We start from the raw sequence: 25,613 nt of genomic DNA on the forward strand, positions 1-25,613 counted from the left end.
TGAGTTTGGACAGCATGACATCACGGGGTAATTAAAACGGCTTTGCGCCGTGCATGGAATTCCGCTTCCAATTCCTCAGTTCAGGTTGGTTGGAGGATTTTTTTTTTCGAGCACCTGCAGGTTCGTGTGTGAGTGAAATATTTTCACTGGACGGGGTTCAAACTTTGAAGGGGGGAAAAAAAGAAAAACTGCGGCGGCAGCAGCAGCAGCAGCAGCAACAGCATTACGCCATTCTTGCCTCTCTTGGAAAAAGAGGGATTTAAAGAGGTCTCTTACAAGATATCCAGCAGAATAGTGCCTTGGAGTGTTTAAGGCAAGTCCACTTTTCTCCGCACTCAATCCCCCCCAAAAAACTTTTTTCTCCCTTTGGATTTCTACTACCTCGGAGAAACGGGAGCAGAAACGGGAACCTCGCCACCACCACTATGGTTCTTTTTGATAACGGATTGGAGAATAATGGCTTGAGGGGCTCGTTTCTTCACATCAGAACACTACAAATTGGCCTATTACAAATCAATGTTTTTACAAACCTGTTCATGTGCATTGCTTATTGCAAAAGGGGGCTCAGTAATTTCTCTCCATCTCTCCCCGAACAGAGTTCAGGGGATACTTAGAAGATGAAAGCTTGTGATGAAATCGGAAATCGCCTGTTTCTTCTTTATCAGCCAATTCAGGGTCAATTAACCAAGAACAAAGTGTTTATTGAAAATGCCGGCCCGGCAAATTGCAAAAGGCCTCTAGGATGAAAGTTGTGATTCTGAAGCGTCTCCCTCTCCTGCTGGGCTGTTGGACTCTCATCTACCTGGACCCCGTCCTCGCGTCGCTCAGTCGGACCAGAACAGCAGCAGATAAGCGCGCAACAGGCGGCGGGGGGGAAAGCCACCAGAGCCGGCCCCGCGCCGCGGGTGGCTCAACGCTGCTGCAGGCTGCAGCGGGGAAGCCACCGGCCGCTTCTTCTTCTTCTTCTTCTTCTTCTTCTAGGACGTGGAAACCAAGTTCCCCTCCTGCGGGGAACAACCCGGCGAGGATCACGCGTATTCGAGCCGGGCCTCCGTTAATAAAGGGGGAGGCAGCAGCGGCGGTCATTAAAAGCAAACTCGGCGCAGTCTCATCTTCGTCGCCGCCGGGCAACCGGGCACAGCAGCAGCAGCACCGGGAACGAGCTGTCAGTTTGGGGCGCAGGGAGGCTGCGCGCGCCCCATGGCTACCAGCCGGGGATGCTGCTCATCATGGTAAAGCGCACGCGTTTAGTAGTAGTGGTAGTGCTCACGCTGCAGCGGCGGGGAAGAAAGGAGCAGCCGGGACAGCAGCTGCAGCGAGCTCCTCTGGGGTTGGTGGTGGCGGTGGGGGCGGCGCTGCTGCTGCTGCTGGCCAGCCGGGGAAAGGCACGGGGAAAGCGGCGTCCAAAGCGGGCGCAGTGGGTGTAGCGGCGGCGGCGGCTCCGATGCGCGCAGGTGGAGCTGCCCACAAAGCCGCCGGTGCGCCGAAGCAGCGCAACGCCAGCAGCAGCAATAAGGGCACCACCACCACGGCGGCGGTGGCGGCGGCGGCTGGGAAGGCGTTGAGCGAACAACGGGAGATTGTTGTGAACCACAAGCAGCCGCTGGTGACCCCTCACGACTACATGCTGTCGCTGTACTGGTCGCTGTCCAGCGGAGAGCTGAACGGCAGCGCTCTGCACCAGGCCGGCCTGGCCAACACCATCACCAGCTTTGTGGATAAAGGCCAAGGTGAGATGAGATGAGAGCTGTTATGGTGATGGCACAGTTCTTTATTCTTTTTGACACAAAAATAAATAAATAGGCTAATTTCGTGATCTTTCTCTATATGAGTTCATTAGATGACATTTCTGGTATAGAAACAAATGCCTATTCCTTATGCTATTGATTGATTTCCTTTGCATTTCCACATCGATTTTGGAACAGTTTCCTCTTTCAGTTCTTCAGATTCGTCTCCAATAAGCAGCTAATTTAATGAATAGATAATTATTTCCTGTGTCATTTAGACCTAATCTTACTGAAAAGATGAATTAGAGAAGCTTAGAGAATACAAAAAAAGTGTATCGCTTCAGCTTCATTCATTATTAAGCAGCAAGCACCATCTAACTTGCAGCCCATATAGTCTACTGTCAATCTTTAACCATTGAAATTGTTGTAAAGATTATACACCTTTTAGTGGCAAATCACTCAATGAGTTGTGAAAATATAGTTACCTCATGCATTGTATCATGTGTGTTACTATATAGAGATCTAAACTAAAGCCATCAGTTGAGCCCCAATGCAGACTATAGGCTGCTCATAGGGATTAAAGTTCTCAGTCCTGGGGACTGATTTCAGTCCTGAGGATTTCATAGGGGTCATTTAATGGGATCAGTGCAGATTTGAAAAAAAAAAAAACATGTTCAGTCCTGGGATTTAGTTTGCTTTAAGCCCAGGCTGCTAAGGGGAGACTCTGGTCTACAAGTTGTATGGGTTAAGGGTGTCATATACAGGGATATTGCTCAGTATTGGAAAAAAGTACTCACATTTTGTAGGCTGAGTAAAAGTATGGATACTACAATATAGAAATACATAAGTATAAAAGTCCAGAATTCAAAATGTACTTGAGTAAAAGTACAAAAGTATTGGCATCAAAATGTACTTAAAGTGCTACAGTATAAGAAAGGTACTCATTGCAGAATGTACAAAATCTTTTGAAAATAGCAAATCTAAAAAAAAAGAAGAAAATAGCAGATCTACAAGCTCAGAGTCACAATGCATCGTATTGCAAAATGTAGTGGAGTAGTAAAAGTATTGAAAATTGAAAATGCCCAAGTAAAGTACAAATACCTCAAAATTGTAGGCCTACTTACTGTAAGTACAGTACTGTAAATGCACTTACGTGTAGTTATTTTCCACCACTGATTTTGCTGAATGTTGGTCCTGACGTGGAGCTAAAAGTAAGCCTATAGGGAATAGTTTAGAGTCTGGTCAAAAGCCAAGAGCGTATGCAGTGCATCAAGTTACCCACAGTATGACCGCTAACCCCTGGCAGAGTTTGTTAGTGGTTTGGTGCTATGCTATACGCTTCTTTGAACGTCACAGGGAACAGAAGATTGAACCTATATATGGCTAGCTGGACCTGAAGTAAGGTGTCGTGATGCTAAAGCATACTTCTGGGCAGGTGGAGGGCAGAGAAACGATTGAATGTCATGCACTGTGTGAGCCGGCTGCGGTCTCACACACCAATTATAATAGTAACGTGACGTGAATGTTCACCTCTGGATGCTGTAGAATGTTTTTGTCATTCTCGTGTATTTTGTGCCTGCATGTGTATACACACATGTAGCCTGCATGTTGTGTGTAAGTGTGTGTATGTATTTGTATATATCTGCGCATATATCTGCATAGACCCTGTACTGTATCTGTGTTTTCATGTGTTTCTGTGAATGTGTCTGTGAACTGTACTCTATGTATTGTAAGTAGGCCTACTGCATATGTATGTTTGTAGTATTTACATATACATGTGTATGTGCGTGCGTGCGTGCGTGCGTGCGTGCGTGCGTGCGTGCGTGCGTGCGTGCGTGCGTGCGTGCGTGCGTGTGTGCGTGCGTGCGTGCGTGCGTGCGTGCTCTCCAATGTCAGTGTGTTGCTTGCCATCTGGCCTTCCAGCAGCAGCCCCTATGCCTTCAGTGATATACAGCCTCAGGAGAGCAAATAAACACTCCACACGTCCACGAGTAGGGTGGCCCCCTGTGTAATGTTATCTTTGCTGTTTAAAATGATGTTTAAACGAGCAGAGTTTAATATTTCTAGCCCTGCTAAAGGTTTACATTTCAAGCACTTAATGCACTTTTAATTTGAGCATTGTTTGCGTAGCGTGTCCTCAGCAAATCACCGCTGACCCGTGAGGGGGAAATGATGCCCTCGACATCATGTCACCTTTATTTCCTTCTTTCTTTCTTTCTTTCTTTCTTTCTTTCTTTCTTTCTTTCTTTCTTTCTTTCTTTCCTTCCTTCCTTCCTTCCTTCCTTCCTTAAACCTACTACTTGGTCCTCTCCTTTCTTTCCAAAAATAGCCGACGTCACAATGCAACGTGACACTTTGTGAGCTTGAGATCTGCAGTTTTCTGCAAATCTTTGAATATTATGACATAGTGATGCTATAAGTTCATGTGTTTTCTTTCTTTCTTTCTTTCTTTCTTTCTTTCTTTCTTTCTTTCTTTCTTTCTTTCTTTCTCTCTTTCTTTCTTAACTTTGTTCTAATGTTACTTACCCCCCCCCCCCCCCCACTCTCTCTCTTTCTCTCTGCCCCCTCTCTTCTGGTTTCTCTAAACACTGACACAACCGTGGGAGGTGATTAGGGATATGGACTGTGCTCTCATGTAGCTTTCTCTTAAACTGTTTGTTATTAGCCAGCCGACATCAGCTGCCAAACACATTTGGCCAGCAAGAGTTCTCCCAGTGCACACAGGCAGATTACACTAAGCTCATCCTCTGGTTTGCATGCCTTACTTCTCATGTCCAAGGTGATTTGGGAAGGGCTTGAGGAATATTGATTGCTGTAGTGTACGTTCACTCATAAGACTTCCTGCTTGTATTCTTCCAGTGTTTCTATTCTGGGCATGTCATAATAGGTGGACATTCTGCAAAAATAGGTGAACATCAGGTGAAAATAACACATCTACAAGCTTACAAGAAGTCTTAACGCAGCACGTGAGCTTGCGGATTGGCTATTTCTTTGGCAAAGAGGGTGTAGAGGGAAAAAAGGTGGGGGCCTAGTATAGACCACTGTGGTCAAAGGGTTTACAGTAAATGGTTAAACAAGGGGGAAAAAATCTACTCAACCTCAGTTGATGTTTTTCTTTATCCACATCACAGGGAGGTTGCCAGCATATACTGTATAACTTCACAGCAGCCTTCTCCAAAACTAGTCACGTCAAAGTCTCTCAAGACTGTTTGACTCACGTCAAAAAGAGGGTGCTGTTTTTCCTATGTTTTGTCAATGGGTTCCCATATTGCGTCAAAGGTATAGTCTCTCGAGACAGAGGAAAAGAGGGTGTTGTTTGCAATAAATCCTAACCACTTGTCACTGTTTATAGTGAATATTTGCACTATAATAATGGTGTATAGGCCTACTGTATGTCTATTTCCCACTCACAGTGTGTTGTTTGGCTTCAGAAGACTTAGAGTATGCTGCACAAGCTGTATGGAGTTATTTTATGTAATAAAAAAAACAGACACTTCAATTGTTTGGGGGGGGGGGACAGCTGCTGTGATATTGTGCAGACAACCACCCTGTGTGTGTTATGTGGACAAAGATATTTCACCTGTGTTTCATCTGCCATGAGGGTGATGACAGTAGTTTTCATTTTTGGGTGAACAGTTCCTTTAAGTGCGTCAGGGATACATTAGTCATAGTGGCTATTTCTTTGAAGGTTATAAAAAAGACAGACGTGGGACTTTGTGCATGGTCAAAATGTTGGCAGTCCATGTCACAATCCTCCACATTGTTTTGCTTAAAGGAGAGTGTCCACTCCCCTTTGGATTTATTCATGAAGAAGACACGAGAGACACGAGGACAGCTCAGGGGACAACATGGGCTTCATTTAAAGCTGCAATCCATAACTTATTTTAACGAATAAAACATTATTTTAACCACTTGAATCCCAGCATCCATATTCTGGGGGGAACATCAGCCAAAAATAGCAGACCTACAAGCTCACAGAGCGTCCCGCTTGTGACACGTTGTGAGCTTGTAGATCTGTTATTTTTGGCAAAGAGATGTAGACAGAAAAAAGTGGTCCATGTACAGAGACAACTCAGGTCCGGTTTAGGATAGACCACAGTAATCTAGTAAGATAGTGGCGACACACTTTGATCTTGCCACAACGCGGGGTGCTATGGGCTATAGTTCCAAACATTGTAACTATCCCATTGAGATAGAATGAGCACTTTCGCATTCCATTGTTCCAATGGGAGTCAACGCTAGTGTCGCCACTCTCTTAAGTGACTTGCAGAGTCGAACGAACGCAACGGAGGGTGAGAGAAATTTCTCCCCTTGCGTCACGTCAGTTACGTGATCCGTCTCGATCCGTCTGGTTGGGATGGGATCCCGAGTCAACGCAACCAAATTGCTTGCGTTATGTACCTTGCGCCGAGGACACCCTGCCCACCTGGAGGCAGCAGAGAGCAAGGTTTTGTTTTTTCTGGCTCTGCTCCTACCCCCGAAGCAAGAGGGAAGCCACTCCGTTCACTATATGTATACGTTTCATCCTAATCAAGTCAATAACACACATGTTATCTTGTCAATAAAAGCATTATTATTATTATAACAGTACATGCAATGTTTGAAACCACCAACAGTTAAAAAAGGCATGGACAAGTCAATTATGACAATTGTGTTTATCGTAATAAATATTACGTTGACGATAACTGTGAAGCTTTGCTTGGTACATCATGGTCTGCATGCATGGGACATTCTGGAAGAGAATAAAAAGGCACAACATATTTCACAGATGTACAGACAGTGAGGAGTTTGAATTTTAAGTGAAAAGAACGATTACTTGTAACAGAGTATTTCTCCATAATAAAGATGGCTAGCCAAAGCTAGATGGCTAACTAACCATAGCTGCTGTCACCATAGAGCATATAGTTAATATATACTCTAAAGGTTGTCACCTGTCTTAATGATTGTTGTTGGTCCTTCTGCTTGATCTTCTTCCTCTGGAGTTCTCCATCACAGTTTATGATGGCTAAATACTGGTGTAGTTGGTGGGACGGGGGCATTTGACAACCAACCATGCCATCATCCCTTGCAAGTTGCAACAACAACATTGGATTGGATTGGATAGTGGACGAGTAGATGCTTGCACATTAAAGTGATTATGACCGACGTAAGCAACGGAGCGGACTATGTATGTATAAAATAAGCTTGCGTTTTTGAGTGGTGCAACCACTCCAAAGAACAGCAATGTCCGTGTTCACATGTGTTCACCTATGTGCTCATGGCCATATAGGTGAACACATAGGAGGTGAATGTGTTCACCTATGTGGCCATGAGCACCAGTATATGACTATGAGTACCAGTAGGGGCGCTGTTGTGCCAGAAACAGAGAGAGAGAGAGAGAGAGAGAGAGAGGAGAGGAGGTGGGGGGGAGAGGGGAGTTGCACCACTCAGTTCACACGGGTGTGATTTTTGTGTCCGTTTGACTCCCCCACGCAAGGAGCAACCTTTACTAGAGATAGACTAGAGGGTTTAAGTGGTTAACCAATGTGTATGTCAGTTAGAGCACTGGTTCCCAAACAGTGGGTTGGGACCCATTTGTGGGTCAAGCATACTATATGGTTCCCTTAATATATTCTTGAATAAATAAAAGAAAATTCTAAGAAATTCCATAAATTAGAAAAAAAAAGTTTAAGAAGTAGTGAAAATAGTTGATCTACAAGCTCACAATGCGGGGCAAGTGACGCATTGTGAGCTTGTAGACCTGCTATTTTCACTCATTTGGGTCCCAGGGGAATGTCTAATTTGTCTTTTGGGTCACAGGCTAGGTTAAGTAGTTAGAGTAGGTGGCCTCAATGCTCCTCTTGTCCACTGGCAAAATTAAGTTGAGGACTAGCAGCAAGATTAGGTTATATATGGCAGATATCTACATCTGTATGTTTCTATGCAACTACTAACAGGATGAATAGAAAAAAACATTGTATTTATTTTCTCTCATCGTTAATCTTCTATTCTTCTCTGATCCCTCTAATGATTTTCTTTCATCCCTGTTTTCTTTCTTAGTCTAAATGTCTGTTTTGCGTCTCCATCTTATGTCTCTTTTTAGCTATGGTCGGATCTCCCTAACCACACATAATGTGGACATAGCTAATTCTCCACCGTTCTTTTTCACCAAGTGTGTTGCGGAGACAAGATGATTCCCTGAAGCAATTAACCACTTTTAACCTGGCGTCCCTATTTTGGCCATATGTGAAAGTTTTCAAACAAATGCAAAAATGGCAAAGAATTTGGGGGACCCGAGTAGACAAGTAGTTAGGGCATCTACCACATGGCTCAAATGCCTGACAGAAAGTCCGGCCGACAATTTTGCTGACATGCAAATGGCCCCAAAAATGATGACCCCAAAATGAAAATTATAACGAAAATAGTGAATCTGCAAGCTCAAATGTGGTACGATGAAATGTGTTTTCAGCTTGTAGCGCGCCTATTTTTGCTATTTTGAAAACATTTTGAAAGTATAAATAGTGCTTCAGTGCTTAAGTTTGAATGCCTTCCTACCTTGACTGAATTTGAGGGGGGTAAAATACATTTGGGGTAGAGCCTTAATGAAATCTTTCACTTGTCTTTCAAACAAATTACCAGAGGGTTCTGGAGTTGCTCAGCTGCAACCCCCTGCTGTGGAGGGTATATCAAGACCTTCTATGAAGCCATATGCTTTTAGGCATTTAGCTAATGTTCTCTTAGAGAGCGGCTTATTACAAGGGTCTCAATGCCTTGCTCAAGGTCATGTGGCCAGGATTGCATGGCAGCTGATGGTTTCATTCGCTGGCATCAAACCTCTTGATCTCTCAGTTACACAATTGCGTCTCTAACCACTATAGGTCTCCTTGGCATTGACATTTTAGAAGCGGTTGCATGCTTTTTTTGGTCAACATTCAATTTATTAATTTCATATTTATGTTTTCCTCTCCACACTTTTAATGTGGAGCAACTCAATGTCTCATATTTGCCTGGTGTCTGGATGTCCTGGTGGCTCGGGGCGCATTATGTGTGCTCACGACATTTCTGTTGGCTTGCAATCTTTAGCATGTGTTTTCCTCTCTCTCCCTCTCCCAATCTCTCTCTCTCAGTCTCTCCCCATCTCTTAAAACCTTTTTGTCATTCCCAATTGTTCATAGTTTACTAAAGCTGTTGAACGGGGCACAACTGAAACAGTTGTACATGCATAACCGTACCCTGAATCAGGTTAGCCTAGATAACACCTGCTTGAGACTTATACTTTGTGTGACTGAGTATGATTTTAAAAGACCATGATTGATTTGCCAGGTAACAGCATAAGTGTTGAGTGAGGTGTTCACTGGCAGATCACAAGCCAAGCTCTCAATATATGCACTCGGAGCACATACACAGCACAATACAAAGAGTGCGTTCAAGTGGCACAGGGAAATGTATTTGCTAGAGACTGGCCACAGATTTGATGAGCCATTCCAACCATTAACATTTATTTTACCAATTTGTGCTGCTGATTAATGGACAGATGGAAGCAAATGTACCCGGGGCGTTTTCAGAGTTAAATGAACACAGTTAATTTCACTCTGTAAGGCACATTTAAAAGCCAGACAATGTTATTCTGATCACATTTCTGAGCATGTATCCAATTGAAGTGTTCTGTATTGAACTGTGGGCGAGGCTTATGTTCGTGTGGGTGGTGTTAAGGTGAAAACCAGGTATACTTAACTTGTGGGCGTGGCCACATAAAAACACCATTAACACTTTCTGTACACGTTTTTGAAATAAAAACTTCATTCTTCCTAGTATAATCATAGTACGTGATGATCAACTTTTAGTTGGGAAAAAATCATGGCACTCCATCTTTAAAACAATTTTTCATTCTCAGCTGATTGAGTTTGAACCCAGATTTTGCACTGCTGGAAAAGTCAGCACCCAATACATTTGCCCAATCTATTTCTAATATATTCATATGAAACCTTTACAGTATATAATGCTTGAGAGGCACTGAGGGTAGCTTATTTACAGTAGCAACGTGCAAAAAATAATTTATACAATACAAAACATCAAAGATATCAGTAAAACAACCCAGGCTGCAACCCATGACCTCTTTGGGGGCAACCACACTTGTCAGTTTCTGTTCGCGGCACTTTTGGTTCTCACACGGTTATCAAATTCCTGGAAATATTTTTTAATAAAACATTTTGAAGTCCTGGAATTGTTACGAGTGAGTACGGATGAGGACCCAAATACAGGCGACAGTAGGCAGAGCAATATAACTTAGAAGGATTTATTAAACAAACTGAGGTTCTTCCATAAACAGGGCAAAGAAGGCAGGACAAAAACACAGAAACCATACAGGAACTCACACCACAGGGAACTACGAACCAACAAGAACATAAAGCAAACACAGGACTTAAATACACACAGGATAACAGGGCACAGGTGGAACCAAAATAATAATCAACAATAGGATAGGCTGGGGGACTAAAAGGACACAGGTGGAAACACTGACAAATTACAATAGGTTAGACAAGGTAAGTAACAGTAACTAGGAAGACAGGAACACTAGGCACAATACTACAAAATAAAAACACAAAACCAAAGAGAACAGTCAGGAACACATGAGCAAATACATACAAAACATACTGAAATCAGTGAAATGACAGAAATACATATTAAAGTCCAATATCAAATTAAGGACAGTCAAAGTTCACGGTCCGAGGAACGGACCGCGACATAAACTTAACATAGGCACATAGGCAACAATTAAACTGAGGCTAAAGTGTATCAGCGTAGATATAGAGGTTCCAATTTAACGGAGCTAGATACTGAGATGATACTACTAGACATGATACTGAGATGATACTAGACAAGATACTACTGACATGATACTGACATGTTACTAGACATGATACTATACAATGATACTGAAATTGTACTGACCATGATATTGACATGATACTGTCATGATATTGACAAGATACTCAAAGTTCACGGTCCGAGGAGCGGACCGTGACAGGAATTTAGTCCAGTTTGGAAGGGTCCTGGCATTTATCAAGGGTCCTGGAAAAGGCTATGCGTTGTTTTTGGCTATTGATTTAGTTAATAAAAAAACTTTTCCAAAACATGTAACGTTACACAAGCTCACAACATGCTTCAGTGTGATCCTATGCCCTAGGATAGGTGGTGTATAGCAACATATTTGGCATGAAATGTGGACTAGAATTATAGCATTCTATATGCTATGCTTTATTGTTGCTACACTGCCTGTCTTTGGGCATTGTCATGCGAGTAAGAGACTAATTATTGTGCTGAATGACTGTAGAAGTATATAGGCCTGGAAATTGGGTTAAATATTCTGGAAAAGTTTGGGAAATTCACTGGTGAAAATGTGTGGGAACCCTGCCCCTAGTCTGATTTATATAGGCCTACCTAGTTTATTTATATACCATAAATAGCAGATACACTAGTAGATCTGCTATACTTAAAGGAGAATTCCACACTAGAAGGCTTTCTTACCTTAATTTGTAGTTGTTACGTCCCCATCAAAGAGGTCCAGGTGTACTTTTGTGCAAAAGTGCATTGAATTGAATGGGGCTATGGGGTGTTGTACTAATTTGCTTATTTCCATCGCTCAAAAATACATTTTATTTGTATATATCCTGTCTTCATAATGTAAATAGTATCCCTAGTGGTGCACTCTACTACTTATTTTGATGGAAATAAGCAAATTAGCGCAAACCCAACCCCCATTGAGGGTTTATGGTAGGGGAAATAGCCAATAATGCACTTTTGCACAAAATAACACCTGGACCTCTTTGGTGGGGACGTAACAACTACAAATAAAGGTAAGAAAGCCTTCTAGTATGGAATTCTCCTTCAAGGCCTATTTATACTCCAGTTTGAGGTGATAGCTTATCACCGCGGTGGTTTGAAAACTACAACAATACGTCCACCCCCGTTTTAGGTGATAAGTTATCAGCTAATACTGGATAATATGAGCCTTCACTCAGAACGACATTATACTACTAGTTGTTGTGCTCGCCTTCCACTGGAGCAGATGTCATGGGGTCTGTGTGGAGGGTCCACTAGTGGTGACTAGCTGCATGCAGGTCCAATAACAGGCATGCCTGTTTCCAGTCCACTGTGCTCTCCCTGTCTGCTTCTAATGTACTTTCCAACACATGCGATCGCCCAGCTGGATAGAAGCGTGGGATGTGGGAATTTGGGGTGGGTGGGAGGTCTGGTGCGTGTGCTTACATGCACGATGCACCCAAACAGCAGTCACTGCTGTGTGGGTGCATCGTACATGTAAGTCTGTTGGGGGTGTATATTTGTTTAGGTGATGTTCAGGTGGTAAATGTGTGTGTACGTGCATGTGTATGCGTGCAAGTGCGTGCACATGCATGAGTGCATGCGCCTTTGCGTGTGCTCTTGCGTGTGTGTGTACTGGGCACATAATGGGTGCTTGCGGTGCGTGCATGCATGGAAATGTATGTGAGTTAATGCCTTTGTGTGTGTTGTGGGGTTAAATATGTGTGACTGTGTGTGAGAGAGTAATTTTGCATGCATGCTTGAAGTTGTTTGTATGTATACGAGTGTGTTTATTTGATCGTTTATGTCTGTGTCTGTGTGTGTGTGCGTGCGTGCCTGTGCGTGCGTGCGTTAAGTGTTTGTGTGTACTGCTGGATTTCATTTGGACTATGAGGTTCACTGGTTTCTCTCACATTCAACAAAAAGAAAACACACAATGCCATGTTTTTGATTTTGAAAATGGGTTGGTCTAATCACGCAATCTGATTGGTTGATTGGTGTATTTTAATAACTATAACATGTCCATGAAGTCTTAAGACTATGTTTTCAGTTCTAATCTATATCACTCCATAGTTAAGAAGAAAGCTAAGCTATAAAACTGAACAACAAAGGCACCATCTGCGCTCACAAACTAAGTTTCAAAAGTCTTTGATATGCATTTTCCTCCATATTTATTATAGGCTATAAATATGAACAATAGGTCAAAACAAAAAACAAAACAAAATGGACTTTCAAATAATTTTATTACTTGAGGTCACAAAAAAGGAGGTGCAGGTCAATGAAATGTCACAAGATTCCTATGGCAGTACCAGAAACCACAAAGGACGACAGGCAGAGCTACACAAACTCTAATGGAATTGTTATTATTTTTTAATCTATATATTTGATGTAGCCATAATAACCACTTTATAAATGAAATAACTGCCTCTCCGCATTGGGCAGAGCAATGCCCCTTATATGAGAATATAACATGTATGATGTTTAAGCCCACTGTGTCGATATTTTCTGTTTTTCCTTCCACTGACTTTTTATGACATGTGTGTGTGCACCTGTGCATGCATTTTTTTTCGTTTCTTCCATGTGTTTACGTAAATATTTTTCATATTAATCTTGTCTCTCACGTCGCATTGTGTGTGCGTAAATTTCCTTGTGTGCGTCCTATACTTTCTCTGTATTTATATTATTTACGTACATTTCTGGTTCCCATGCATGCATGTGTCCCTGTCCGTGTGGTTTCCCTATGCGTGCATCTGCCTGAATGAATGTGCATGTGTCTTTCCATCCGTGTCTGCATGTGCTCTTTCATGTGCACGTGCTTCTCCCTTTCTATGCCCATATACACATTCCATGTGTGTTTGTGTGTGTGCGTGCGCGTGCATGTCTGTCCTCATCTGTCCGTCTGTGTGCATGTGCCTTTTCCGCCTTGCGTGCACCTGCCTCTGCTCTCGCTCTCTCTGTCATCTCGGATGAGCGCGGGCCCCGCAGCCTCTCAGAAGGCAGAAGTATACCTGTTTAACTTGCTCTCTCTCTGTCTCATCTCTCCCCAGATGAGCGCGGGCCCCAGCCTCTCAGAAGGCAGAAGTACCTGTTTAACATCAGCTCACTGGAGCCAGACGGCCTCCTGGGCGCCGAGCTGCGTATCCTGAGGAAGCGCCTGTCTGATCCGCGCATGAGGGCTTCCGGCTCAGCGGCGTCCGTGGCCGCTGGGGGCGGGGGCGGCGGCGGCTGCGGCGGAGGCCCGTCGCCATGCCTGAAGCTGTATGCCTGCGGCGCTTCAGGTAAACAGAAGCCAGCTCTCCTCCAGACGAGACCCTTGGAGGAGGTGAACGGAGGGAGAGTCGGCAGCAAGTGGGAGGTGTTTGACATCTGGAAGGTCCTGAAGGGCCTGAGGAGCCAGCGCTCCCAGCAGCTGTGCTTCGAGCTGGAGGCCGCGGAGCAGCAGCAGCATCATCATCAGCGTGGCGGCGGGGCGTCCTCGTCCTCCTCCTCGCCCCGCGCCGCGGACCTGCGGGCGCTGGGCTTCTCCCGCCCCGGGCGTCCCAACAAGGAGAAGGCCTTCCTGCTGGCGTTCGGACGCACCAAGAAGCGCGACCTGTTCTACAACGAGATCAAGGCACGCTCGGGCCACGACAACAAGACCGTCTACGAGTACCTGTTCACGCAGCGGCGCATGCGGCGGGCCCCGGCGGCGAGGGCCAAGAAGCTCCCGCCGCAGCAGCAGCAGCAGCCGCAGCAGCCCCAGCAGCACCAGCAGCACCACCACCACTCCCTGCTTCCGCCGCCGCACCAGCACGGGGCCAAGGTGCAGTCCAGGCTGCGGTGCCACCGCCGCGCGCTCCACGTCAACTTCAAGGAGATGGGCTGGGACGACTGGATCATCGCGCCACTCGAGTACGAGGCCTTCCACTGCGACGGAGCCTGCGACTTCCCGATCCGCTCGCACTTGGAGCCCACCAACCACGCCATCATCCAGACCCTCATGAACTCCATGGACCCCGACTCGACCCCGCCCACCTGCTGTGTCCCGACGCGACTCAGCCCAATCAGCATCCTCTACATCGACTCGGCCAATAACGTGGTGTACAAGCAGTATGAGGACATGGTGGTCGAGTCCTGTGGTTGCAGGTAGCGGCGGAGAGGGGCAGCGTGGAGAGGATTAGATGAAGAGAAAGAGAGAGAGAGAGAGAGAGAGAGAGAGAGAGTAGGGAAAACAGAGGCTAGACACAGAAAGACAGGAGGGACAATGGTGTGGAGAAGGAAAGGCCTGAAGACAGAAAGAAATAAGATAGCAACATAGAGATGATGTAAATGGAGGTAAATGGAGGTAAATGGAAAAGAAAGAGAGAGAGAGAGAGAGAGAGAGAGAGAGAGAGAGAGAGAGAGAGAGAGAGAGAGAGAGAGAGAGAGAGAGAGAGGGTGGGGGGGGGTGAGGACTAAGAAAGGGGATGGAGAGCAACAAGAAAGAGGGAGAAAAGGGAAGAGAGAATATTGCTGCCTGTTTAAAGTCAGATAGGTGTAGACTGTAGACACAATCACTGAGGAAATGAAGACTTCAGTAGAAGAGATGCTGAGTCCTCACTTCATCTGACTTTGACGAAGACCAAACTAAAGACTTCCCACTCTTAAGCAAAGCAAGCAACCAAACATTGATCTGGTCTGTTAAGTGGACTAAAGACTACATACCAAAGATTGCTATGCACTGTTATACAGGAAACAGACGGGAAAAGACCTGTCAGGAGATCACGGGAGAGACAATGCATTCTTTGGAATTCCCTCCTCCACTCTTGGTTGATTTATAACCTATATCTGAAAAAAAAAGTACATATAAGTGATGAGGAGGGATGTTTGATAAAAAGACAAACTATATCAAAAGACAGTATAAAGACACTTTTGAAAGAAACGTTTTTTCTTTATATAGCCGGATTGTCAAAAGACTGCAGACAGATTCCATATTTTAAGAGAACTGTACTGCCTGGTCTAGTGCTCTGTTCCACTTCAGAATCAAAATAGCGTGTAGTATATCGGCGCAATTGTGTAAAAATGTTTTGTGTTGAAATATTATTTGAAAATAGTCAAATGATGCCCCAAAATGCCCTTTTTTTAAGCACTTGTTTTTTTCCCATTGTGCCGAATGTGCCGATGAGCAAGGCACCTTTCCCACTGCTCTGGAGGGAACCTGCACTGTAGTGTTGTACGTTGCCTGATCCATTGAGGCGCGCGATGAGCAGTAATTGTTTGATCCAAGGACTCTTGCCCCCCCCCCCCCCCCCCCCCCCCTCAAAATAAAGCATGCAGAGAATTTTGGTTGTATAAATACAAGCCAGTGATTAAGTGCTTATCTGACCTGCTACAAACGTGGGAAAACGGTATGAGCTACTACCCTCTAATAACAAATGTCTGATTGATTGAGCTGTTACTGGTACTACGTAACCCTCTCCGATATGCTGCCGGTCCAAAACCTTAACCCACACAGCCCCTCCGACCCCCACCCCACCCAGGGCGCTCTAGACTAAACCATCAAAGGAATTTGTACTTTTCTCGGATGCCAAATCGCCATTTCTCTCAAGGCTTCCCTGCCTGTGTTACAGTCGATTTATGTCCAAACCCCCCGCATGTTCTTCAGAACGCCATTCTCATTGTTAAGGACAGCTTCAGTTGATACTGTAACAAGTGGTTCATTCTGTTGTTGAACAACAATCTGGGTTTTTGTGGGTGGTTGGAATGTTGGAAACGAATGTGTTGATCCACCTCTGTTTAGCAACACGTTTGCTTTATAGTGTACAGCATCGCTGAACATCACCAGGAATTTGCAATGGAAGGAAGATTTCAAGGAATCAATGTTGGCATTTCCAAAGATGCTTACAAGTACAACTTCTCATTTAACTAATACTCCCCATATAGGGGACACAGGCATACTAGTGCATAATTGTGCATTTGTGATAGTGTGACATTCCAGAAACACCCCCCCCACCCCCCAACCCAAAAGATTTAAGACCCCCCCCCCCCCCCCCTGTCGGGAAGGATTAGCGTTCGGTGGAGAGAACACAGGTTCCAAGGGGAATAGAACAGAGAGAGCACAAGCTTCATTGTTGCTATGTAACATATACAACAGCAGCAACAGTGTCACTGTTTGGCACAGGCCCTCTTGTTCTGTCTGTGTTCCATACGGTCAGCAGTGTGCACACCTGTCTGCCTGGCCCTCGTAAAGCTCCCTGACCATTGGACGGGGCCATCTGCGCAGACTAGCGAATGGCTTGTTTCTCTTGGAGACGGGGGTGATGTAACCATTTCCTTTAATCAAAGCTGAGGCATGCCAGTGGTATTGCCCCCTCTCTCCTTCTCCATTCTGTCTCGCAAAGCCTAACCTGACAGGCCTAAGGCAAAAGGCGGAGAGAGGTGTGCGTGCGTGCATGCGTGCGTGCGTGCGTCTGTGTGTGTGTGTGTGTGTGTGTGTGTGTGTGTGTGTGTGCATGCGTGCGTCTGTGTGTGTGTGTGCGTGCGTGCTGGGGTTGGGGGGCTGCAATGAATATAGGTGGGGTTAGGGGTGTGGGTGGGTGAGTGGGGGGTGGTTATAAAGATTTTTCGCTGCTAGCTTGCAAGATCCCCAAATAAGAATCTTGGACTCCACAAACGCAGGCCATCATGAGCAAATTTCACGGTCTGCACTCCAAAGAGACGTATTAAGACAGACTTTTCAGAAGACAGGAGCTTGTAGGTCATCAACACAGTTTTAAGTTGACTCCAGTCTTTGCTGCTGAGATCCCAGAGAGCAAATGATTTGCACATTGGATGGCGGTTTGAGTTTCAAACAAGTGAGGGATGTGTTACTGTATATGCAACAAATGTCCCCCAGACGTGTCATATTTTTTTCACAAGGTCAGGCCGAAACTATGCTTTATAAATCATATTGCTGGTAGTTTTTTTTGTCTTGTTTTGACTATTAGTCCTAAAGATGTAAACTTCAAATACATATTTTGTTTATCTCTATCATGGCTTTGAATTAAATTGAGAGATATGTTCTGTGAGTGTTTGCCATGATGCAAGTGTTTTCTCTTTTCTGCCAAATCCATCTATTTTATATATTGTTTTTAAATAGGGAATGCCCAACACTGATATTTATAACTGAGTTTGTGCTGGTGTCCCACATTTCTTCTCAACAACAGTATACGCATGAAAACAATAAGGCTTAACAAACAAGTGCTATATCTGTCAAATATCCTCCAGACTAGAGAACCTCACTACAGTCACAAGTTGATGTTTATTTGACCATATACATTTTCATTTTGCATGTTGTATGTGTATATATATATATATATACACATACAACATGCAAAATGAAAACATCTACATATATACACACACACACACACACACACACACACACACACACACACACACACACACACACACACTTCTACTGTACTTGCAAACTGTGTATAGTATACTGTATATATATTGACCTCAATATACACAATATTCTCTATGCAGTTGATCTTTGAATACAGCAATGTGATGGTGTTACGGCCCTTTAAACTTACAGAGTGATAACAATAATGTGGATTGAGGAGTACCCTGTACATACTCGTCTATCAGTTTATAGGTTATAAGTTTATCAGCCATTTATGCTCCGTCGTGCAATGGTGTCATGAACAGAAAATATAGGTGATCTAAAAGCTCACAACCTTATAGCTATTTTCGGCACATGACCCAGGCTTTAATGATATATGAAAAATGTATCAGGAAGCCTCTTTCACAACAGCATGCCTGGCCTTCATCCTCCCTAAAACGTGCATGTCTCTCCACATCTTGTTGCTCACTCCACTGGCTCCTGGTTTCTGCTACAACAACGTGGCCAACGCTCCCGGCGGCCTAGACTTTTCTCCCTCCTGCCTCCCAAGCTTTGGAATGACCTCCCTCTGTCAGTCAGGACTGAGTCACTCCCCATCTTCCGCTGCGGTCTGAAAACTCATCGCTTCAGACTCCCACAGTACTACTTATGTTATTTGCCTCTGCGCTTTATAGGCTCCTTGGTTGTTACTATTTAGATAGACTCTATCTGTTAGTTAGATAGAAGCTATAGGCATGTTCTTTGCATAGATTCTAAATGTGTATTTAGATGAATGCCAGGTCTACTTATCCTAATTTAGTTGCTTTGTAGCGCATACATATTTTTCAGAAGCGTTCTAATTCCTCGACCACTTTAACCTGCTGATGGGTGACTATAAGTGGTTGACAGAATGCTGTCTAACACAAACTGGTGCCACAAATCAAAGTTCCTCACCACGAGCAGCCATGGAAGTGTAGTTGTAACGAGGCCGGGGAGGAGGGATGGAGCAGAGCGCCGTAAAATAGACATTAGGAAACAGTATTCCCTGCAGAGAGCGGGCCTGGATTTAATTATCACACATTTCCACACATTACACCATCTGAGATACAGGCGCCTGGATCGTACGAGCCGGAGCCAGTTCGGATCTTGCACGTATGATTTATGGTGACTGATATTTCCTATGATTTATGATGGCGAAAAAGTGTGTGCTTGCTTGACAGGAAATGAAACATAATGGGGGAATTGACTTTGCGGTATACGCTTTGTCATTGTTTTTGTAACGTGTGTTTTGTCTTTGTTCTAACACGGCATGTGAGCTAAGCTCTCTTTAAAGTCAGAAACACCAGAGCTAGTGAACTAGGAGGGATGCTGGTTAGCTTGATAAATAACTCTAAATAATGCTTTTTGATATGGTGATACTGACTTTGATAGTCGGTATCAATATAAATGCCAGGTATCCCGCCTGGATGGTATTACCAGTCACAAGAAAGGAGAAAAAAAAGGTTGAAGTTTAAATGATTAATGTGCTTAGAAAATTCCAAGAATATTGGGGGCTGAGGAAACTCACTCAAAAGACATTTTGTGAATTTAAAGAATGTGATGGCCTCACCAGCCCATCTGCACAGTTTGTCTTATTTATTGATAAGCTGACATCACTGTGATGTGTGGCTCTCACCTTTGATTGATTGATTGAAGTATTTATTAACAGATTGGAGAATTACAGTAGGCCTACATTTAAAGCACAACTCAATACAAAACTGTTAACTGTGGACGGCACCATAAAGCATTATACTTGTTTACAATATAGGGTCCACCATGTTCAATTCATCTTATTACCTGATAAGATACATTATGACACATTTCCCCTCAGAAGGACACGACCAACCATCGGATAACCAAAGGGCAACACCTGCCCTATAAAGGTTGACTTGATTAAGCACACAAAAACAGGGTGGCTATCTAAAGAGATATTGGGTAATGAAGATATAAAGCACTTTCACTGACTGGGTCTTCTGGTTTTGACTCAAACTCAAATACACGTGCAATACACAAATATACATACAGCCAATGCCTATTTTCCTAAAAGCCTGTGTGAGAGGGGCAGTAAAAGTATCGCCTCTGGTCAAACTGGATTCAATTCATGCATTTTCTTTTGGTAAATGTAGACTGAATTGATAGGTTTGGTAATTATGTGTGGTAATATCACAAGAAAATGTTAACCACTCTCTCTCTCCCCCTCCCTCTCCCTCTCTCTCTCTTTCTCTCTCTCTCTCTCTCTCTCTCTCTCTGTATATATGCAATATTAGATATACACAGCTATATAATTATGTATGTGTATAGTATACATATTATTATACATGTATATGTGTACAAAATACCATACCACCACACTCACTACCCAGAGGCAATAATGCCTGCATAAAAAGACACAACCCTACACCCACTAAATACTGTATTATATTACAACATATAGTATACACTATTGGCCTCATACTGTGGCCTGTACTCCCCACATCCAGCCCCCACTGCAGCCCTTTTTGCCCACAGAACCATAATCTGATTTGGTCGTAGTGAACTCTGTGCGGCACCCCTCGCTCCGGTCCCAGAAAACTGTGTAGTAAAGCAGAAACATGGATTGTTTACAGGATCGGGTTTCCCTGTCGCTGTTTGTGGCCCGGCGGATTGTGGCAAAGTGTCAGGGCGAATCCAAGTGAACAGGATCAGGAACTGGACCTGAAGAGGCCTATTGTGTTTCCCGCTCTCGTCAGACCTAATCAGAAACACATGCCTTATGCTCGTTCCTGCCGGGTGGAAACCTTGTATGTCCAAAACCGTTTCCTTTCAAATATATATATTTATATAATATAAAATAAAATAACAAGAGCGAAAATGGCCGATCTACAAGCTCACAAGCGCATCGCTTCATGACGCCCCGTGAGCTTGTAGATCTGCCATTTTTGCTACTTTTGTCCGACCCTCTTGTATGAGCATTAGTTTACGAAAAAACAAAAAAACGTTTACATTTGGAGATACAATGTTTCTGCTCGCCATCTTATATATAAAGGGAAAAAAGGGGGGTTGTTTAACGGGGTTTAACTTCATTGAACACAACTTTAATGGTTGCCCCCATTATACGATTTAACAATGATGTGTCGGGAAGGCTTGGAACAGAGCTGGTGTGTGTGTGTGTGGGGCGTGTGCATGTTTGTGAGTGTGTTTGTGACTGCGTCCATGTTACCCTGTTTGTATGTCTATGTGAGAGAGACGCGCACATGTGTGTGTGTGTGTACACTTCTAGGAAAGGAAAAAAGTATGTAAGAAAGAATTAACCACAATTTCAAATATATGAAAGTAGCAGATCTACAAGCTCACAATGCATTGTGATTTTACACATTGTGAGGTTGTAGATCTACTATTAGAGAGATGTTTTGGGGGATGTCCATCTTCTAACACAGAAATGCACTGATATTAAAAACAAAATGTACTTAGTAATTTGAATACGTGAGAGAGAGTATAGCATATAGTGGTGAAGCTCGCCAGTATACATGCTAGGCGCTTACAGAGAGTTACAAGGTTCTATAAATCATATTGTGAAAAAACATTACTGCATTACATATACCGATAATACAAATAAAATGAAACTTTTGAATACTTAAGTCTTAAAAAAATACTTTTGAATACTATATTTAGTAATTAGTATTTTGAAAAGCAGTACCTAAGTATGAAATTTGACTAAGCAACATTGACTGGTCTGGTTGAGTAATATTTTATATTTGTAATTTTGAGTACTGTAACTATACTCTGACTCAACACACTATACAGGGCAGTGGTTCCCAAAGTGGGGTCCGACGACCCTCAGGGGTCCTTTAGGGGGTTCCAGAGGGTCCCCAGCTAAATGATAGTTTGGAACCAAAATGACCCCTTTGGGTCTGTAACTCTGAGAGTGTACAAATGGAACCGAATGGGCCCTTCACTGTACACTCTCAGAGTTAAATTAACATTGATTTTATATAAATTGGGGTCTCAGAGATAGAAATGTCATTAAATGGGGGGTCCGGAGCCCAATGCATGTCAAACTGAGGGTCCTTGAAATTAAAATGGTTGAGAATCACTGAAAGAGCCCTAATTAAAGTAATCTCTATGGGGGGGGTCCCTGGCATATCTTTTCAAATGGGGGTCCGCAATCTCTGCATGCTAATAAACTTCAATTTAGGGGTTCTTGACATGAAAAAGTTTGAGAACTACTACAGGGTTTAGTACTGTGTGCCTGCACCGTGTTTCACTCTGTGTGTGGCGGGTGTTTTTTTCCGATATCAGATCTGGCTTGGTGTCGTGGGCCAGTGTTTAACATTTAGTAAATGTGCTCTTGGATTTCCTTGACAGATGTTGGATAGGAATTTTATCATGTAGCTGCGCCAATAGCTGCTCCAAAGAAAAACAGAACTGTCGAATCTGGCATGGGCCCTATATGACACCTACAGCCGTATGCCTTTCTCCGTCTGTGTGTGTGAGGGTGATGCCTATTTTATTCTATGCCTCACGACAGCGCCGCGCGCCGAACATAGCAGACCTTTATGGGCTTGTCAGCTATTTCTGCAATGAACATGAACGAATCGGGCATAAAGGAGCACTTCACCCTTTTCCAACCTTTTCCTCACTGACGCTGATTATAAGATGGCACGATTTCAATTTCCATGTACTCGCTCTCATTATTTTTGGTGTGCTGTGGGACAGTTATGGGTTAGGGTTGACACCAAGCTAATAGAAACTATTTCTCTTCCTGGAAAGTTAGCGTGATAGTGTAATAGACAGAGAACACTGAGGCTTCACCATAGACCACTACGAACTGGATGCTGTCCAGTTCATGCACCTCGGGTCAGCTATCAATTTACAATTTAGGCATTTAGCAGACGCTCTAAATCTTAATCCATTTACAGTAAGCAAGAATAAAACATGGTAATACATCAAATACAAAAAATTGTCATCAAGAATCATACGTAAGCTAAGAACCTAATACTGGAATATCTATAATGAAACTATGCGTACACTATAGTGCTACAATACTATCTAAGTTACATAAGATGAGCCTTTGCATGCCAGTGCTACGGCAAGTCCTATGGGCTAAGATGGAGTCTGAAAAGGTGGGTTTTCAGACTACGGTGGAGGATTGGGTGTGAGTCTGCAGTTCCGATTGCAAGTGCATTCCATAGTTTTGGAGCCAGAAGGGAGAAGAGTTTGGGACGTGTGGAGTGTTCTCCCGCTGCACTGGCTGATCTGAGCACGCGGGAGGGCCTGTAGGGTCCGTTTAGACTTGCACGATATGAGGGTGCCATATACCATACCTTTGGTTGCTTTGAATGCCAGCAGCAGACCTCCTCGAATGGAGAACTGGCACATGGGAGGAGAACAACAGGTCGTCCCCACCTGGGCTCCAAGGATGTCTTTCACCCCATCATCTCTATTCTGGGCCTGTCATAATACAATTTACAATTTAGGCATTTAGCAGACGCTCTTAATCCAGAGCGCCTTACATTAGGCAAGAACAAAAAAAGTATGGGAATACATCACATATATGATCAAATGATCAGACTGTTGATTGCAAATGTTCACCACAGCCATTGTTTTTGAAAATGTTTGAGCATACCCAGGCCTTGCATGCAGAGTATAAACATTTTACATTCAATTACATTTCGCAATACATGCCATTTGCACTCCCCCCCCCCCCCCCCACACACACACAATTTAGCTTGTTAACTTCTTTGATATTGCTTTTGTATTTCCATTCTGTCCACACTATTGAGACTAAAAGACACGAAAGATATTTCAGACTGCCATGCAGTTGCTAGTGGATGTGGACAAAACCTTTAAGGTAGGCTACTGCTACTGGCTATGTTACAGTACACCTACCAGATATTAAGCCAAACCTATTACTTTGATCTGCACTCTCATGACTAAATGATTATTTAGCTTATTATTGCTCTTGATTGTGAGCTTTTACTTTGTCCAGATTGATCCAAAAGGCAATCTTTTCGGGGCAGTCTACTGCTCATTATCACCAAGTTTCGGGAATATCTGCATCTGTTTTTGAGTTAGAATTTGTTCGGTATGACATAATTTGATGGCACAGCGTGACGTGATGAATGGCAAAGGATTACAGTACTTGACTTGATCTAATTTGGCATCCAAAAGTTAATAATCTTTTCGGTGCATGCTACTGATCATTCCCACCCAGTTTAATGAAATCCAGCCATCCATTCTAAAGATATTTTGCAAACCACCGACAAATACGCACATGGAATGAGGGTGAAAACCTAATTGGTCGAAACTCCATTGGTGGAGACAATAACTCAGTTAAATTTTTTGATAACGAGAATCCATTAAATTGATGTATGGACTATTTCAATATATTTATCTTTCTATCGAGTTCTCATACCTAAACAGATGTTAAATGTCCACAAAAAATTGCAGAAGCTACATTATGATTTATCAGCAGGCAAACTGCACTGCAGAAAGAGATGGCTGCATGTGGCCTGGGCCGTGGCTCGGCGGTCCGGGCACCTTGGCTGGTGGTCCGGTCTGGCGGTGTGCCGCGGGTTCGACTCACGATCCCGACGGCCTTTGCTGCATGTCACTCCCCCATCTCTCTCCCCATTTCCTGTCGGCCTGCTGTCTGTACCGCCATAACCGCTGTAAAATGGTATACTGTAATGCACACTAATCAATACAATGATTTGTGTGATGCGCAATTATTTTCAACTCTTGTAGTGTGTGCACGATTAAAGATCATTTTATGCAACTATACTTATAACGATGATTCTCAGGGACAAGTAAGGTAAGGTTCCAAAATGCAGCAAAACGTAGGAAACCAATAATTGAAGTTGAACCAAACCTTTATTTAAAAATCACACAGCGAGGGGCACCCACTGTGGCCTGCCACATGACGTCACGGAGGGGCATGCTGAAAACTGCCATAAGACAAAAGTCCCTAGACTTGGCTGACTTGACAGATTTTTTTGAGGGCATGCCGCTTTTTGGGGGGCATGGATAAAACAAACGAAAAAAGACCATAGTCTGATAGCCAGACATTGGAGGGTCTAGTAGTGCCCCTCAAAAACTTAAAACAGAAACTACGGTACTTCTCACACTCTTTCTTTTGAAACAAAAGAAAAAACACTGAGGAACATGGACAAACGAACAGGCAACTCACAACACCATATATACCCAATTAACTCAAAGAGTCACCGCTGGGAACCCCAGGTGGTACCAGTCTGATAATCAAGGCCGCACAGAGAGGGGAGGGGCCCAGGGGGTAAGCAGAATCAATGAGGGGAAAAACACACTAGGCAAAGTCACAACTGAACACACCGGACAGGGGCAGAGGCCATGATCGTGCACACGTGTTCTTTTCTGTGTATGTCATATTACTCCTGACAGCAGGATCCTCTGCTGCCTTTGCTGTGTGTACCACACACGCCGAAAAGAAAGCTGAGCTAGAAGGCAAAGCTCTCAATCTATTGGTCAATGTTCATTCCTACTCTCACGCAAGAACAAAGTTCAACAATTTCTCTCAGGAATGGAGGGTGGCTGGCTAACCTTTAGGGACAGAAGCTTGAGTAAGACCACAGCTATGGTACAGTAGGTGGTTCGGGCACACCTCCTGGGCATCTCCCTAAAGGAGGTATACATCCACATCCAGGCCATGGGGAAGATCAAGAACCAGATAAAGAAATACCTCCGTGACCCGACTCCAGGTAAGT

General features: G+C 43.8%; 1 protein-coding gene across 2 annotated transcripts; it reads left to right on the forward strand.

Annotated features, from left to right (window-relative positions):
* Nucleotides 1–241: 241 nt before the first annotated feature.
* On the forward strand, nucleotides 242–14,658 carry gdf5 (growth differentiation factor 5; the record flags this gene model as incomplete). Of its 2 annotated transcripts, none has more annotated exons than XM_083770481.1 (3): nucleotides 242–1,537; nucleotides 1,580–1,730; nucleotides 13,577–14,658. In XM_083770481.1, the coding sequence occupies exons 1-3, from the start codon at nucleotides 743–745 to the stop codon at nucleotides 14,656–14,658; spliced, it is 2,028 nt and encodes a 675-aa protein (XP_083626607.1). In that variant the 5' UTR covers nucleotides 242–742. The 2 variants fall into 2 exon arrangements, with proteins under 2 accessions (XP_083626607.1, XP_083626606.1); XM_083770480.1 differs by having other exon boundaries at nucleotides 242–1,524; nucleotides 1,567–1,730.
* Nucleotides 14,659–25,613: the final 10,955 nt, after the last annotated feature.

The sequence above is a fragment of the Protomyctophum parallelum genome, assembly GCF_964188405.1.
Source record: "Protomyctophum parallelum genome assembly, chromosome: 8".
NCBI lineage: Eukaryota > Metazoa > Chordata > Actinopteri > Myctophiformes > Myctophidae > Protomyctophum > Protomyctophum parallelum.